General features: G+C 37.9%; 1 protein-coding gene across 4 annotated transcripts in view; it reads left to right on the top strand.

The window, feature by feature from the left end:
* dock1 (dedicator of cytokinesis 1) overlaps positions 1 to 18,684 on the top strand; it is a 177,559-nt gene that overhangs the window by 28,598 nt on the left and 130,277 nt on the right. For 2 of the 4 annotated variants that reach the window (XM_086139460.1, XM_086139461.1), the window contains exons 12-19: positions 1,015 to 1,154; positions 5,407 to 5,532; positions 5,740 to 5,864; positions 9,119 to 9,217; positions 9,890 to 9,962; positions 12,917 to 13,020; positions 13,549 to 13,732; positions 18,020 to 18,117. In XM_086139460.1, coding sequence (XP_085995586.1) covers positions 1,015 to 1,154; positions 5,407 to 5,532; positions 5,740 to 5,864; positions 9,119 to 9,217; positions 9,890 to 9,962; positions 12,917 to 13,020; positions 13,549 to 13,732; positions 18,020 to 18,117 — 949 coding nt within the window. The remainder of the gene's footprint in view (positions 1 to 1,014; positions 1,155 to 5,406; positions 5,533 to 5,739; positions 5,865 to 9,118; positions 9,218 to 9,889; positions 9,963 to 12,916; positions 13,021 to 13,548; positions 13,733 to 18,019; positions 18,118 to 18,684) is intronic. The other 2 variants (XM_086139462.1, XM_086139463.1) reach the window with 1 other exon arrangement.

The following is an 18,684-nucleotide window of genomic DNA, read 5'->3' on the forward strand; positions in this document are numbered from 1 at the left end:
CAGAATTTTTGTAGGAAACAGAATAAAATACTTTAAAATCCAAACGAACATTCTGTTGTTTGCAAGATTTCCCCAAGACCAAGGCTAAGAATATATTGTTTCTTTAAACCTAATTATCTCATTGCTCTCTCGATGAAATCCCCCCTTTGTTTGCCCATGCTTTCCATCAGGATAGAAGCAAATGGACTTGTCAGCTTTTGAATACTGAAAACATCACCTCCTTGTCGGAGTTAAATTTATTGTTTCGTATCTGAGGGAACCTATCCTATGCCTGACAATGTTGTCTAAAAATGTTTTGTTTTCCTCACTCGGATTGATTTTGGATTCAAGGTAGGAGGCACTGACAGAGGTCTGGGAGATCCTTGAATGACTCGCCATGATGACATCCCTTCTATCTCACCATCACTGTCTCCTTTTCTGCTTTTAGACTTTCTACACTGCTGATGCCATCTCTGCCACCCACACATATTTCTTTAACAGATGCCACTCATGTGGAGCATCTCAGAAGACATCTGTTGCTTTTTTATGCTCTGTACATCACCTGTTTCAATCAGTCTGGCACGCTACTCTCAAAACCCTATGGAGTAAACAAAAAAAAAGAGGAATTTGAATGATGAGAACATGACAAGAATGTGTGTTTCAAACTGAGTGCTTTCAGGGGCGCAGAAGCCTTGGATAATAAGTTTCACTCTTTAAAAACATTTCTAGACTGAGGAGTTCAGGCTCCCTGTTGAAGTAGTGACTCTATAAATGCTGACTTGACATCATTTTCTAAACAATTATTTCTTTGTGTGTTTCTGTCATCACCCATCCTGCCTCACTGTTAACTGCTAACAAGTGGCTTTGTGTCTGTCATGGTATTCGCATCACTCTTCGGTGTGTTTCTCTCTTTTCTCCCCGTCTCTTTCACCCCCCACCCATCCCCCTCTCACAACCATCACTTGTGCTCCTCCTCCTCCTCCTGCTCCGCCATCTCTCCTTCTCTGTGGTTTGCCTGTTGTGTGCATACTGCAGGCTAGCCTTGGATGATGCCATTCGCCACAAGCAGCTGAACATCTCCCGTTTTTCACCCAGGGTGGCAGGGGAGAACGACTTTCTCCAGACAGTCATCAACAAAGTCATCACTGCCAAAGAGGTCAATCATAAAGGTCAAGGTACTGTGCAGGAAAATCATAAAATACATCACTCTGATCATTACCAATAAAGTTTCATGTTCATTTGTACTGTTTCAGAGGCCTAAAATTTAGGGTAATCAAAGTCAGCAAATGTCTGACCTGATAGGTGATGCAGCATGGCTGCATCACCTTATGAAACAGTACTTTAATACCGTGGAATTGTATTATAAATGAAAGGAGTATCACAATATATCACTGTTCATAATTAGTATTAGTGTCCAGTAAAATGTTTGGACGGATTTATTCAGCTCCCCTATCTTCTAATGCTCAGTCTTTATAATCCTTTTAAAATGTCAATTATTATTATTGTTAATTTTTTTTTCTTTCAATTTCAATGTTTATTTCCATATAATATCTTGGTTTATTTTTAATTGTTTTTTCTGATTTTGACCCAGGTACTTAGCCATTTTTAAGGCATTTCATGAAAATTATGAAATCAATGAAAGGAATATAGTTGAGGAATTGACCTAGATGTTGTCAGGAAAAAGATGTAGATTATCTCCTAGAACACAATTAGGATATCAAGGTATTTTTCAGAGGCATTCAAATGTACAACCTTCTGCACATTACTGCTGTGTCAATTTGTATGTTTACTGTGAAAAACTGTAATCTATCCAACATCCTTTATCTCTGCTCAAAATTCCTTCATAGAAAGGCACAGATATACTGTGGGTCCATATTTAATTTTCCCTTTTAAAACCGTGCTATTATTTTCTTTCCTACCATGTTTAGTGTTTGTGCAAATGCAGTCAACTGACCTCCAGCATAGAAGCAGGGTGTTGAAATTGCTTTCTCGCTAATTGGAACATAATTCTTTGTCAAGTCTTCCCACTATAAATCACTCCTACTAAAAATAGTTTCTTATACCACCATAACTGCTGTAGTCAAGTAATCCAGTTAATTAAGATGGTGAGTCTTCAGCAAAGGCTTGATCTTATCAGTGGTTTGACATGTCTGGGGAACATCATCTTTGAGATTCGTGTTGGGAGGGAAGAAACCTCATGACAAGCCTCAGTGGTATTGTCATGTCTTATGAAGACGTACTTGGTTAAATGTCAGGTTTGCTCCGGTCCACACTGGGAAAAAGAGTGCAGCATGGAAAGCAGCTTTTTTTTTTTGGTCATGCTCGCATATCAAAAGGCTTCCAGCTAGGCTAGTCAGAGATCTGTCACTCATAACAATAAGGGTTCCGTGAGGTGAAAGTGTACAAAGCTCCAGGGAGCTCAAGTATTATAATATGTCAAGGGGCATAGTATCAAGTCCTATTTAGATGTGTCTATTTATGTCACTATGTGTCTCCTGAGATAAAGCAGCTCTGCAGATCTTATAGCTTCCAATAAAGATACAATTTTCTCTCCTTAGGAGCAGAGATCCGAAGCAGCAAATGTTTTTCTTTTTTTTTTTTTTTTTTAAATCAGTTCCATTGAAAGTTCCCCTCAGGCATTTTGTTTCTCATTTTTTCACTGATTTACCTCTACATTTTCAGTTTTTCACCCTTTTCTAGTATAGGTGAGTGCTGTATATGTATAACATGCAGCACTGATCTAAAGGCTTATATTGGGGGCGGCGTGGAGCAGGAGGTCGAGCAGGGGTGTCAAACTCATTTCTCATCGCGGGCCACATATGGCCTAGGTAGATGTCAAGTGGGCCGGACCATTAAAATGATACCATACTCAGCAATAAATAACCAAAATAACAATTCTTTCCTCTTTCCTTTCGTGTAAAGAAGTACAAGGACATTAGGAAAATCTTGGAATTTAATGAACAATCCTTTTACAAAACATTTCATGAAACACCTCATATTTCCTTAGACAAGCATGGAATTTACTTTTATCATTCACATGTATGCATTGCAACTGATCCCACTGATCGCACAAAGGCACAAACTTTAACAAGTAATTGATATTGAAAAATATAGTGATGCACTTTAAGATTAAATAAGACTTATAAAGAAAGGGATTTTTAAACCCTTTACACATGCATATAAATTCTAAATTGAATCCCTGCCCACTCCTTACAAGCTAAAGAGAGTGCTATTAAATGTATAAGGAAGAAAGTATTCACCTGTCCTGTTAATGTGTAAACCTCATACATGAAACATGCATACACATACAATACACACTGAAAATGTATGGAGTTGCATGAACAGTAGAATTCCACCATACTCTTTTGTAGAAAAGCTGGTGACTAACATTCAATTGCAGTTTCCCTAGCAATTAGGTAGCTGGCTTTTACTGCTGCTTCACTGATTTCTTGGCTATCGTGAAAGTGGACTTCTGTTTCCTCAGACCCGCCTGCAATTCTTGATCTTCTCTCTTCTCCGTTGTCCTTGCAAGCTGTCATATTTTTTGTTGTGATGAGTCTCGTCGTGGCACCAAATATTATATTTCTTAAATACCAAAACTTGTTGCAAACACACTAAGCACAAAGGTTTCCCATGCGTGTTTGTAAATAAATAAGACATATTCCATTTTTCTTTGAAAATTCTACACTCTTTATCTACTTTTCTCTGTTTTGATAACAACATTTTGGCTAATGAGGGAGTAGCGGGGAGGTAGATAACAGGGTAGAAACAACGTCGTAACAAGCAGCGGATGGCGCAACGTCTGCTGATTGGTCTGTCTCAGTGATGCTGATTGTCTTCTACTCAGACCAAAATAGGTCAGAGCATAAAATTCTTGATTTGCATTTAATAAAAAAAAATTAAATCCTTTTCTTTTATGCATTTTTTCACTTTCAAATTATCCTCCGAGCCTGATCAAATCTCCTTGCGGGCCGGTTCCGGCCCACGGGCCGTATGTTGACACCCCTGAGGTAGAGCAATCGTCTTTGGAAAACAGGTTCGATTCCTGGCTCCTACTAGTGTGTCAAAATGTTGTTAAGCAAGACACCGAAACCCTAACTGCTCCCCTGTCGCTGGTCGACGGCATCTCCACTGCTTGTGGTTCATCCATTATGGGTTGCAGAAAACGAATTTCCCCACAGGCATTAATAAAGGTTAAATTATTATGATTATTTTTATTAAAATACATAGTCTAAAGTTACCTCACAGTAAGTGTTACATGCTTGTTAATTGTTTAGCAAGTTGTTTTTTTCTTGGAGTTAGTAAGAATGAGGTTCACATATAAAACTTCCAAATCAGATGCAAAGCCCCGTACACCATATTCATACAAATTCAATGATATGCGTTGAAATGTTCAACAAAGCATATGATAAATTCAGAGAAAATATGGAAATTTTGATTTGGCTGAGGATTTGCATGACTTACTTGTGGACAATGTGATGTTATACAGCCCTGTTTTCATTGAAATTTTCTTGTTTTTGAACCACACAAAAACCCTGGTTTGTCCGATTCAGCACAATGCATTTGTGGCTTTTCCTATTTTGTTATACACTTCATATTTTCTTAGGGCAGTTAACTATTGAAATGGTTGAAATGGGGAAACGAAATGATTACGTGAATTTTTTTTATATCAAAATGTATGATTCACAACATGAGTAAAGGTGATTGTTGACAATATATTGGCAAATAATTATAATTTTATCCACATACAAAAATCTGACACAGCATACCTGACCTGACCTTCATTGTCTTTTAATTTATGTTAATTTTCAAGCAGAGTTGTATGAGGAATCTGCATGAATATGGTGTTCGGGGCTTTGCATCTGATTTGGAAGTTTTATATGTGAACCTAATTCTTACAAACTCCATTTTTCATGTAATTTCTTGCTGATATTTTCTTTCAATTTTGGCTGCTTTCTTTCCATACCACTTGTTATTTTCTTCTAATTTTAGAATTAATTAAGTATCACTTCCAGGACAAAACTTTGGTTAGTATTTTGTTAAGATTTTAAATCGATTTTTGGGTGATAATCAGTTGATGTCAAAATACTGCACAGCTGTAGATGAGAATGACGAGACCGTTAACGAAATGTAGGGATTCTTGCAAAGTTAAGGTTGTAAAGTTGATGTAATTAGAACACATTCCATTAATTTGATACTGCATGACATTTTTGTTCTTTTTCATATACACTTTAATATGGCAATATGCGTCTCCCTATACTACCCATTATTCTGAGTGTAATGCAAAAGGTTTCAGGCTACTCTTCCCTTTGGTTTTTTATTTCATATAATGAAATCTCCATCGTACAATTTTTTTGAAACCGTTCGCTCTCATTACATATATTTCCCAATGTTCTCTCAGTCCAACCCTCCTTAATGTATCACCAGGGCTGTGGGTGACACTCAAGCTGCTTCCTGGGGACATCCATCAGATAAGAAAAGACTTCCCCCACCTCGTGGACCGATCAACAGCTGTGGCTCGAAAGATGGGATTTCCTGAAATCATCATGCCAGGTTGAGTGTTACAAATCATTCTGTGGAGTTATAGAAAATGATTTACTATCAGAATCAACCAAACGTGAGAGTAAAATGGCGGATGTCGAAAATATGTTGCTGTAATATTCATATATTTGGAATGATGAAAGAACCCACCAGCCACATGCAAAACCAGAGAAAACAGGGTCACCTGACAACTGAACTGGCTGTTTTTCTTCCCCAAAGGTGATGTGCGAAATGATATCTACCTGACCCTCGTTCAGGGAGACTTTGACAAGGGGAGCAAAACAACACCCAAAAATGTCGAGGTCACCATGTCGGTTTATGATGAGGACGGCAAAAAGTTGGAGGTATGGCCGGAATGGTAAAATCAGTGCTTTGGTGATTTCTTGGTGTTCAGCTCATCTTCAACATTCAGGACACAGGTGCTATAGCCCGTCTTGGACAGTGTGATTTATTGGCCTAGAGAACTTAGCTCAGCACACTGCTTAACTGACCAGGACTCCAATAAACAATGCGATACACACAACAGACTGAATCCCTTTGCCACCTGCCAAAAGTAGCAGAAAGCAATATTGGTACTCTGTAGTTGATTTACCAGCCAAAAAAATGGCTTACCACTGCAGGAATCAAACTATATTATTGTCAGAGTCTGTAGCTGTGCCTTTTCTCCTGTGGTAGAATTATGGCTGAAATGAATGGGGCACATACGTAGGGCGACACGGCTGTCGCAGCGGATTGCTTCCAAAAGCAGTCAATGCTGCTACACTGACCATGGAGCTGCATGCAATGGTTGTGCCACAGATCTCTATTTTTGTGCAACTGTAAGATTTATTTTGCCTCCACGCCCGGTAACACAGTCCTCAAGGAATAAAATACTAACACAAACTACCCACAACTGTGCAAATATAAGCACAGTGTGTTTTATGATTACCAACATTAGCTCTTTTTAGCCCGGGAGTCTGTATGAAGCTGTAATTCAGTTTAGTGGTGGTTTGCATTTTTTCCTTTTCAACATATAAATGTCCATTAATTCATGTTCGTCTGCCATCAGGTAGGATCGTCACTTTCACTTGTTTTAGATAAAAATATTCTTGCTTTTTCTGTATTCATAAAATGTCTCAAACATTTCAGCATAAATAAATAGATTGATTGCCATGTTAAATAAGGCTAGCTGACTTTAGACACAATAACAAGTCTAAAGTCCTGAATAAAAATGTTTTTTTCACCTAGAATCTCTTGCCAGTGACCTCTTTCTCTGATGTCTGATTATTGTCAACCCAATCCTAACTGTACCTCTTGATCTGCAAAGGCCATTGGTGAATGTGGGACATAAGTGGTTCGGTGCTGTTGAAAAGAGGAGCTTGTGGGAGGAACTTGAGCAGGTGGTGTCGGGCTGCTGGAGTTTATCCTCGTGTCTATAAATTGTTTCGGTTTTTATATTTGCAATAATTTACTGGGCTTACCGAATATTTAGTTCCAGTCTTACTCCACAGGATTGTACCATTTTCCAATTATAAATGCACATAGTTAATTTAATGCACTTGCGGTAAGAGCCACACATAGGACTGATGATGAAGGTATAATTTGAGATGATAGCTCTCGTTGTGGGGATACCTCCTGCAAACAGTGAATTGGAATAGAGAACTATTACCCTTGGTTGCCTCAGCTATGCACATTAGTCTAAGTCGGAGAGCTTTGTGGCAGTGATTCGGCCCAGGAGGCCCTGGAAGTGTGAGGATTGATGGTGATTATTCTGTGAAAAGTTACATGGCAGAAAGTGGCGGTGATCTTGGGTTTCTCTGAGATAGACTTTTGGGTCAAAATTGCTTTTTAGCAATTTGGGTTCCTAGACACTACTATCGCCAACTGATTTGTATGTGTTTACTGTCGCAGACATGTTATGCATAAATTGGCTGTTGGACATAATGTAGAGCATATAAGTTTGGTTAATTAGATTTCGCTCTCCTACTGATTCCGCTTTTTCTTACGGGTGAGTAGAATTTAAAAATGGATTAAACGGTGTTCGAAGGACAGATACAAATTTCAGTAAAATGAAATTCATTAATCAGAACTGTCATTGAATCGAAAGTTTCAGTATAGAAATTCAGCTACAATTCAGTAATTTTTTTTTGCTGACCGTTATTGATGGCCATCAAAGCCTTATACATTTCTGAAAATGACTATCATCCACCATGTTAATGTGTCATCTTCATGGTCTTGCAGCTTTTGAGCTTACTTCAACATCTTGTTTTTCAAATTACATTCAAATGCTCAGCCTCATGTATTCACTTCCCCCAGGGATCCTTCCTAAGTGACCAAAATTAACCCAAGCCCATGGCTTTGGTGGGATACAAGGATGTTCTGTTTTTAAGATGAAAAACACTTTCACTTCCTGTCAGTCACATTAATCACTGATAGAAAGAAAGCTTTTTTTTACAGAAGTCCAAACTTTGAGTTCCAATTCAAACTGTATTATTACAGTTTTCATCCAGCTATTCATTGAGTAGAGTTAAAAAAGAAACCAAAAAAAATCCTTCATATACTGGGAACCTGAAAAGACCAAACTGTAATTACTGAGCTACAGGCCTTTTGGTTATATACTGAATTCACTGTGTGAGAAATGTTTAGTATTTTGGCTTCCTGTCCTACTTTAGTCTTCATATCATTAGTCTTTATCTTACATGGATCTGATCCACCCCTGGATTTTTTTTCTTTCACCGGCTGCATTTTTAAAGGCTGCGCAGTAATTTCTTATCCTCTTGACAAATTAACGCATCCCTGTAAACCCCTTTCACTTCTAGAAGGACCTTGGCTGCTTGCCTCTCTTTCTCTCCAAAAACTGTAACTTTCATGAATCCTGCTCACTAAGTGAAGGGGTACACTTGCTAAAGCAAGCAAATGCCCCCCAGATCTTCCTTGCATGGCCGGGGTAGACAGGACCTGTTATTTCTCATAATTGCTGGTTGTCAGAAGCTATTAGTGTTGGGAGTATTTCAGGAGTGTGGCACTTGCGGGCCAGGGAGTCAGCTGGAGTAGTGGGAGAAAAGATGTTAGCTTGCTCAGTGTGGACTGACTGAACACAAAGCATGCGTGCCATCTACTGCCACTCCATCCCTTTGCCAAATCCCTGGGGGGCACTTATTGTTCTACATAGGCACACTGACCTGTTGCCGAGGACTAAGCAGGAACTGGCTGGATTCATTCACAACAGCTGGTCCTCTTTTGATGTACTTGGTTTCCTTCCACTATTGAATGCATGGAATCCCTCTGTCACTCTTCTCTAAATTATTAATTTCTAATTTATTTCCACAATGCGGTCATAAGATTTTCAGGCAACAGGCAGCTGCCCCTGCATGCAGATTGCATACAGGTCATTTTAGATAAAGGCTGCCTGCCCCAGGGACTGCATTTTTTTTTTTTTTCCCAAATGAGTGTGAGTCAATTTTCCTCATGTAGGGGGTGTGCTAATGTTTTGACAGAGCGATAATAGCTGGACAGTTGTGATTTTTTTTTTTTCCTCTTTGAATGCACTTGTAGCTAAATTAGCATAACCAAATATCCCCTCCCATTTAGTGATGATATCTTTTGTCCCTTCATCTAGAATGTCATATTTCCTGGAGCTGGTGATGAGGGGATTAATGAATACAAGTCTGTCATCTACTACCAAGTAAAACAGCCACGCTGGTTTGAAACAATAAAGGTAGGTCTCTGTGACATTAAACTTCCATATCCTCATTATTTCTTACTTTTATCCTGATCCTTATAGCTATTCAATGCATTATTAATTACACTACACATTTTCAAACCCACTTATTATCTGATGATATTCACATTTGATGCTCTGAACGTAGATAGACATTGAATATTTATACACTAGATTGGTCAGTTAAGATTGGCAGTCACATCAGAAATCAATTGAGAGCCTAGAGATGTATCCCTGATGTGACCTTTAAATATATGTAATTCTCAAATTTGGCAAGATTTTCTGTCTTATTTGTTTGACAATCCATAACTTTTCACCTCAATTTCCTTGCTTATCTTATCTTGGACTTTGTAGATGAATTAATGATCTCTGAGGTAAAATTACCCAATTTTATGGGATTTTGATAATGATGTTCTTGTATAATTTATTGCTCATATATTCAGGGAACTACTTTGCCATGTTAGTGGAATGCATTGTCGATATTTGGGTACTGTTTCTGATTTTTATAAAGTTAATTAATTTTTAATTCAATACCTGACTTTTTTCACTTGGAAAAAGGTGATTGGCAATTCAAGACAGAAAATTTTGTATACATATTTACAAATTTATGCAAACAATCCCTAGCATAAGTATCAGTAATTTATCAGGCTTTTTTGTCCCGTGTACCAGGTTGCTATTCCAATAGAGGATGTGAACAGGAGCCACTTACGGTTTACCTTTCGCCATCGCTCATCACAAGACTGTGAGTAAAAATGTCAGCCTGTGAATATCAGTGTGTCTGATGACCAGCTGCCTGGTAGTCTTTCCTCGACCAAATGTAATGGAATATGTCCAACCCAAACAGATGTGTTCTATGGTGATAAATACTTTGAATCCGACCCTTTGTCACATTAATCAGAGCTATTAGTCTGCCACTGCACAAAGCAGCATCATTTAACGCATTGTCAGCGTCTACATCTGGAAGGCCTCTATTGTTTATTGGATCCGGTTTCTATGTGAATATTGCCGATGCTGTGTGCCCCTCTGTTTTTTTAACGTCCTTTTTAATTTCGGGGATGCAGAAGGCTGGAAAGCCAGCCCTGGCAGCTTCATCCTCCCATCTGCCTACCACATGGTGGCCATATTTCCAGAGTGGTGTGGGCAATGGAAATTTGGAGGAGTAGTAGCAATTATAACAGGTGTATACTTGCAAAACAATCAGATTATGTTCCACAGATGGTATGAAAAGAAAGCAGAATGGGGATACAGGAACATGTACATTTCTTTGGGTAAAGTCAGCTTCATGTCCCTTCTTCCTCAGTTTCTAAAACCCTTCAGCTCGGTTTGCATCTCACCTGCACGGAGGTGGCATGGAGAAAATGGTCAGGCCTCAGAGCTCGGTGCTGACTTATAATCCACTTGGAGAGCCTTCTTGTCATGCCTGGCACCTTGCTTCTGCAAGGACTAATGCTGTTACGAGGCATGCCTTTGAAACTTTTCACTTTCCGTTATCTTGCTGTAATGGTTGCTTTAGAAGCTGGCTCACCTCAAGTAACTCTGCGACTGCAAGAGCATGCTGATGCTGCCGAAGTTGAAGTTGTCATCAGCAATTCAACAAAAGAGAAATGATAAAAAATAGCAATGGCTGACTAATATGAATTGCGTTGTGTGTGCTTCCTATTTTAAACTGCAACGGCCAGGGCAAAAACATGCGTATTAGTTTGCCATTATTGATGCAGCTCATATGCTCATGCACATAATTACCAAGCTTAACTATGGCAAAAGTCATAAAAATGATTAAAAGTTATTAAATGTAGAAACTTAATGCTTTTCATTAAGTTCACAGGTAGAATTTCTCGACCCTTAAATAGGATTCAGTTAATTAATTTATTAACTTATTTAAATCTGAATCCTTTATATAAACCAATGCATATATATTTGTCAAAGGCTGAAATTCTGAGAAAATTAGCTGGGTGTTGAAATATGGACAGCTAATGGTGGAGAAGCCATTTGAACTTTAGAAGCTTGCAAGAAACAAGCTGGTTTTATAACATTTGCGATTAAATGAATTTTTTCTCTTGATTATCTTGCTCACAATCGTAATGAGCCATAGTAGAATTCAGAAGAGTCTTTATTTTATTTATTTCCAGCTTTGAGTCCTGACTTTATTCAAGTTTCAGACTAACTGTAGGTGCACATGGCTTCCCGATTACTGTCTCAGCTCATGAATATTAATTGAGCACTTCTGATTGCCAGCTGCTGTGTCAACAACTATCAGCTAATCTGTAATATTCTTTGTAAAGCATAAAGACTGCATCCCACTGGCCAACCTGCTTTTGGGATACATAATGAAAAAAGGAGCCTCTTACTGGAGAAAAGCTGAGCAGATATGATGGACTTAATAAAATCATAGCAGCAACTTATCTGTATTGTCATTCCCCTCCGTCTGCCCTTTATCTTTCGCTGCTCCAAGCTAGCTCCGAACTTTTTGTGGAAACACAGTGACAGAGCTGCTCAACTAGACCACCATTGGAGTTTGTGTGCTGAAAATCTAGGTCCTCTGGTCGAGAGCCAGACCGACTCTAGCACAGTATATCACACTAGCACTCACTGTCAGCCCTCATTAGTCTGATTGCTTCTACCACAGATGTGGCCACAGTTAAAGATCCGTGCCATTTCTGCCATTGTGCCTCTGTGTGATAGGTGTGGTAGATGCTTGATTTTAAAATGTGACATACTTTATTCATTATTCATTTGAGTTAACCGCCAATTTATAGTTAGGTTTAGTACATTTTAATACAGATTCCATATGGCTCAAAATTATGCCTCTCTCCTGAAGTTAACCTCTTTGCCTCAAGATCAGAGTTTTGTTTTTTTGTTTTCTCTTTGAAAGCTAAAGCTATAAATAATCTTTCCTCAGCTCTGTTGCATTCATGCAGCATTTTCTTCCCCGTGTTTCCTCTTAGGTCAGCCCAGGAATTGTTTACTGGCCTGGATGCTAGCAGCAAACCAACGAGGGTTTTATTTTGTGGACAGAAACGAGGGATTGGTTTGATGTATCATGTTTTAGTTTCACAAGAATTAATTCATCCTGATTGACAAAGATGATATATATGTTCCTAATCAGCTGAATTACTTAATATGAACCCGCAACTTCTCTACAAGGTGCTTTTCTTCAACACATGAATATTAAACATAAGCAAATAAACATTTTTTCCCAACTGGAAATATTTCCTATATTTAGCCCTAGGATTAATAATGACTTCACATGGCAACAGGAAGCAGATTCATAATTCCTTGGCCTTACAGTCGAAGGATATAATGTTATGTTATCTCATGTTGTTTATTATAAAGGTGTCAGTTTGTCAGAAAACTATGATTATGTCTTGTTTTATGGATGTCTCGATGCCTGCCTCTTTCCAGGAGAACAAAACTGCTCATTTACAAATACAAACACATGCACATAAGTAATGATTTAATTGGTGCGCTGTAGATATTTCTTCACTAAGATGTCTTTCAAAGGCTCAGCTTACCTTAGGTGACATTATTAAAAATGAATAATTATCGTATGTGTTTTTGTTTCTTGATGAAGCGATGCAGATTGGCTAAAAGACAACATACTGGGTTAGATGTTTTGCAGATACAACATTCTTCCTTCATTCTCACAGTGTGTTGTTTTGTGTTATTCCCCCATGATTCTGAACCTCCACCCGACAGCGAAAGACAAATCCGAGAAGATATTTGCCTTGTCTTTCGTGAAGCTGATGAGGTACGATGGCACAACCCTGAGGGACGGCGAGCATGATCTCATTGTGTATAAGGTAAATGAGGAATTGTCCTTAATCTGCTGAAACATCAGTTTGTGGTTTTTAGGGATTCAAATTTTAGCCCAGGCAACATGCTGGGCTGGCTCACTCTCTCCCCCTCCCACAGCTGAACACCAGGTGAAACATTGGCCTACCTTATTAGGTTCTGTCATAATTAATGCCTCCCTGGCTTGTTTGCAGAGTTTTGCAGTTGATGCACATCAACCCCCATAGTGAAATGAAATTATTCTCCAATTAAAAATCCTTTGTATGGTGATACATTTGTCTGTACATGTTTATTATGAAGCCTTCTTGTGGAAGCTTTTGAAATACTTTTTGTATTTCAAAAGGCCATTTGGCATTCAATTTGGTAATAATGCACAAGATAATACATCTTTTCAAGAAACACAGTGATAACACAACAACCCTTATTGCAGCATGGATAGAATATATGGATTACAAATGTACTGCAAACATGAATGGCTCGCTGAACTATAAATGGCAGATTTTCTGAGAATATAAATTCTTATCTTGTAAAACCAGGCTGAAGCAAAGAAGCTTGAGGACTCGTCTCTGTACTTAAATCTACCTGCCACCAAGCTTGAGCTGGAGGAGAAGGGCTACTCAACCACTGGAAAAAGCACTCAGAACCTGGGGAACTGTACCATTAGCAAGGACTCCTTCCAGATCTCCACCCTGGTCTGCTCCACCAAGCTTACACAGAATGGTAATTGGTCATTTTTCTCTCTTTCTGCTACCTTTGCTTTCAACATTTATTCACAAATTGCCCCCATGTGATACCTCCCCACTGTTATTGTATAAAATTATTTCATGCATTGTCAACAGAAAATATTGGTCTTAATTATGGGTTTAAAATGCCCCTGTGTGTCAATGTGCATAAGTATTATTCCATATATTTTGGCTACATTGATTCAGAAGCCCAAATGAAACAAAGCTGTTAAGGTGTTTAGAGCTTCTGCATCCATTTTCTTTTAGACAGAATTGCTCTTTCTCCATACCACTCAGTCTGTTTGAGTCAGTCTCCTTTAGTACCTCAAAGGTTGACACTGTGAAGAAATTTACATAATGCACCAAACATTGTTAAAACACAAGTGAGGGCTGCATTGTGTTTAAAAAGAGAGCAAAGATGCTGATACAAAATGTTTCTAGAAAATGTGGAGAGGACAAATAAATTGCACGTAATTTAATGTCTCGATTCTGAAGTAGCACCATCTTAAGATTCCCTTGAAGAGCATGTGATAATACCTGCAGTGTCAACATGAATTGTAGCATCACATATGTGATCCCTTGCAGAGCTTCCTCTGGAATGGATAACTTCATATGTTACGGGACATCATATCATTTAACAAGCAAAAGGCTTTATAAACCATTTTTATTTCACATTGTTGTGGGTATTGTTAAGGTACAAGGTCACACTGCAATGTTCACTTTTCTTTCCTTGTATAATAAAGCATACTTATGAGGATTTCTTGTTACAAATAGTAGGTTTATCCTACAGATAGAATATAAATACTTAGATTAATGCTATAGTGTTTTTCTGTTTTTTTGACACACAAAGCTATAATTCTTTAATATTCAGTTAATTGACTTTTGTGTTTCATCCTATTAGACTGACTTATAGTCCCATTCAAGCTTTAAGTAATTATGTTCTACCATATTGTCTATTTTAGCCTATATGCCCATGGAATTTAAAACCCCTAAGACCATGTTCCTATTCAGATTATCCTTCCTCAGTAGCCATAATTAATTACAAGTAGATCTCCAGGACCATAACCCCTTCATTGTGGTCTGACCCTCATCCACATTCAATGTCTTCCTTAAGTCTTCAAACCTTCTGTCCTACTTACTCTATCTCTATTTCCTTTTGTTGTTCCCTTATTGTTTGCATTTTCCAGTTGTACAGTGAATAAACTGTAGTTGTATGTTTTACTAATGGTGGATATAGTTTTACATCCTCCTTAACAATGAGAATATGCCATATGGTGTATAGAAAAAATATCATGGCCTTTGTTGAGATGTTGACACCTCTAGGATATGTTGGAATCTCTCAGTTGTATTCTGTAAAAAGTAAAGGGAACCTGTGCTCAAATGTCCCTGACATATATATATATTTTTCCGTGAAAATTCACTCAATTTGGATCCTCAGACAAGCACAAAAAAATCTTACCTTGTTTAGCACAATTTCCCAGAAAATGCACATGCATGTTAAAGGTAGAATTTTTGGATAAGTTTTACAATCACCCAATGGTATAGAAAGTTATTAAAACAAACCTATGCAAGTAAAGTACAATTAATGTAATCACACATTGGTAGACAGATAAGAATAGATACAAGGTTTGATTTTTCTCTTTTATATTACATGAAAGATTTAACAGAAGATTTCGTGATTTATTATTTCTGTCTATCCTGGAGCTCAAGACTCAGATTCTCATTTACAGAGCCGTATGAAGTGCAACTACCTATCCGCTCTTCTACTTGTTATATTATTTTAAAAACCACATAATTGTTGATCATGAAACTGCCATTTTGGGGACATTTTTTTCCGGCTTCAACAAACAGACATTACGCTCTATTAAGATTGATTTTCTGTTATAATCTTCTCCACACCAAGAGCCGTACTGAAAATAGGTGGTGTTCAATCACACACTACATCACAAATCCTTTTCAAATGTAGACCAACAATTCCAATAGAGAAGTTATTTGTGTCCACCACCTACAATTTTGCTTTGCTCTCCTTTTTTATGATGATGAAGGATAGCATTATGTCCTAATCTGAAGATTCAGTCTCATTGAGGAGCAGATTTATAGCTTTTGGATGATAATTGGCAAGGCACCAATGGTTGCTTGGGGATCAGACTACCCCAAGTTTGATAAAACATAGAGGTGTTTGTGCATGTCACCCAAGATTGGTAATCCTACACCAAAGCTCTAGGTGAGGGTTTGAGTTCTTTTATTAAAGTAACACAGAGCCAATTTATCTCTGTCTTAGTCTGCTGGCTTTATTAAAACCTTGATGCTCTCAGCTCCCAGCCAATCCTCTCACTGAAATATTCTCTCACTCTGTCTGTGTTGATCCCTATACTTTCTGACAGTGAAAGCATCATTAACTAATAATTGACATAAAATATCAATGTTAAAGATAATCATTTGTTTAACTGTTAATTGTCGCAAAACCTCTCCATCGTCACCTCTATATTGACCCCCGTAAAAGATTTTTTTTTTCTTACTCAAGGAAAAAAAAACAAAGTAATATTACTTTACAATAAATATACTCACAACATCCTGATCCTAGCATCTTACGTGAGACATTAAAATTAGACATTTAATTAAGCTGGATTTATGCAAGTAGCCTCCTGACACCAGGAACTCATGTGAAATGGCTACTGGCTGTTCCAATGGTAATTGTAGACTACTCCTCTGAGAAGAACCGTAGAATAATGATTGCAGTATTGGCTGAGGATCTGGCCTGATGAAAGAAATATAAACATTTAGGAAAGAAAAAATAATTGAAGGAAAATGAAATGTTTTATTTTGGAAAAAAAGCTGATGCTTGAAAGTTGCAGTAAAATCTCATATGGTCTCTAGTGTTTGTATTTTTCTCGATTCAAAATGTTATTCAGTTAGTAAGCATGTTGTCACAGAAGGCCAAACTAGGAGTACAATGTCATTATGTTTGCCTGAAATGACCAAAACTGCTATTTTTGGAAAGATGTTCAGGTGACAAAAATTCCCTTATAATGGTGAAGTATTTTGCATTTCATTTGTTCAGGAACAATGCAAGCTATTCTGACAGAATTAATGTTTCCACCCGTCTCCATCTGCCAGGTCCGTGGCATTTTAACATTCAACATTTTTGTAGAAGGCGCTCAGGGAACTGCTTGTAACTTCACACACACACACACACACACACACACACACACACACACACACACACACACACACACACACACACACAAACAAATGCGATCACACACACACTCCACGAGTCACAAGAAATGTGGCTTCTAACATTTGTAGAAGACTCAGCTTCCCGATATTTCACCCTTATTCGTTTCAGTTTGTCTGTTTGAAACGTCTTCAAAACTAAATCCTCTAGATGTGGATCCCTTTTTTCGGCAGAGTTTCATCACCAAGGCTGAAAATAACTCCCTTGCACTTTGGTCAATATATGTTGTATCTTGCTGTAGGGATTTCTTTATTATGATGATTACAAAAATGAATACATCAATACTGCTTTTATTTTTCTGCAGGCTAACACTATGCTACTATAATGCTTTTACAGACTGTCTCCGGGGGCTTGATGGAATTTTGTAATTCCTAATACCTACAAATATATAATTTAGGTTTGAAGTCTGTAAAAAGTGCTTCTGTTCACAATTCTAAATGTATCTGCACAGATACCACATATCATAATACTTCTTCCTTTTTTTCTTTTGAAAAAATGCAAATAAACTCAACTCACAGTATTGACCATATCACATTAGATGATAAAATGTCTTTTATCTTATTTACATGGTGAATACCCAAGGATGATATAAAATAACCCAGGATCCCATTGATATGTTACATTAAAGCAGAAGAAGCTCAAGGTTAAAGAGCTTTCGCTTGACATCCTTTAACATGAAGTTAACAACCAAAAAAGATCAACAATAAAATTGTACTATATATATAATACACATAATACAAAAATATCATACAGTATAACATAAATCATGGAAGCCCAGAGGGCTTATGCAGGCCCCTGGCTGGCATGAAATACAAAAGGGATTCTGGGATTGGTTAAAGAGTTCATGACTTCCTCCATGAAAAAAAAAAAATCAATGACATATTTTCCATCTCAAAATACTCACAATTGCCAATCATCCGATTTGTGTGTCACCCAGGACTTGTTTTCTCTTGCTGTATCTCCTGAATGCTTTATGACTGCATGCAGGAGGAACATGACCAGATGCCGTGTGGTAATAATGACTTTTTTTTTTTTTTTTCTCCTCAGTGGACTTACTTGGGCTACTGAAGTGGCGCTCCAATACAAGCCTGCTGCAACAGAACCTCCGGCAGCTGATGAAGGTGGAAGGTGGTGAGGTCGTCAAGGTCAGTGAATAAAAGTTTTCTAAGTCTATGTTCTTCAGCCTCCACGTTTACAGAAAAAGATGAAACAAGAGACACTTGGTGTATTTACACTAACACAATTATTTTTATTTATCAAGTTTTAATGTACTTCATAAATGGTTCTCATTTGTGCGACTGGATATTATCTTGCTGAAATTAAAATGAGAATTCATGAATGACGACAGTTGGTATCAGAATATTTTGTGTTACTGATAGCTTATGCTGTTTGGCAGCGATTTCAATACTGCTTCCAATACCTCTCTGTGGGAACAGTGAAGAGGGAGCACATAGTATCACACACAGCATGCAAAGGAGCATGACGTGCCGACAGAAGTATTGGCTGGCCATTTAAGATCTCGGTGTGGGGCTGATGAATAAATCACTCTAGAGAAAGTTTTGCATGGGCTGATTGGAGATTTGGCAGGTTGCGGTGTACCTGAGGAAGTCCTTAACCCCGACACTTGATCAAGCTCAAACAGATATGACAACTACAGCAAGACGAGTTCATTAAAACCATAGGGGTGTGATTATTGTTATTACTGATTAGCA

Source organism: Fistularia commersonii, chromosome 32, assembly GCF_037954325.1.
Source record: "Fistularia commersonii isolate RoL2024-O1a breed Wild chromosome 32, RoL_Fcom_v1.0, whole genome shotgun sequence".
Classification (NCBI taxonomy): domain Eukaryota; kingdom Metazoa; phylum Chordata; class Actinopteri; order Syngnathiformes; family Fistulariidae; genus Fistularia; species Fistularia commersonii.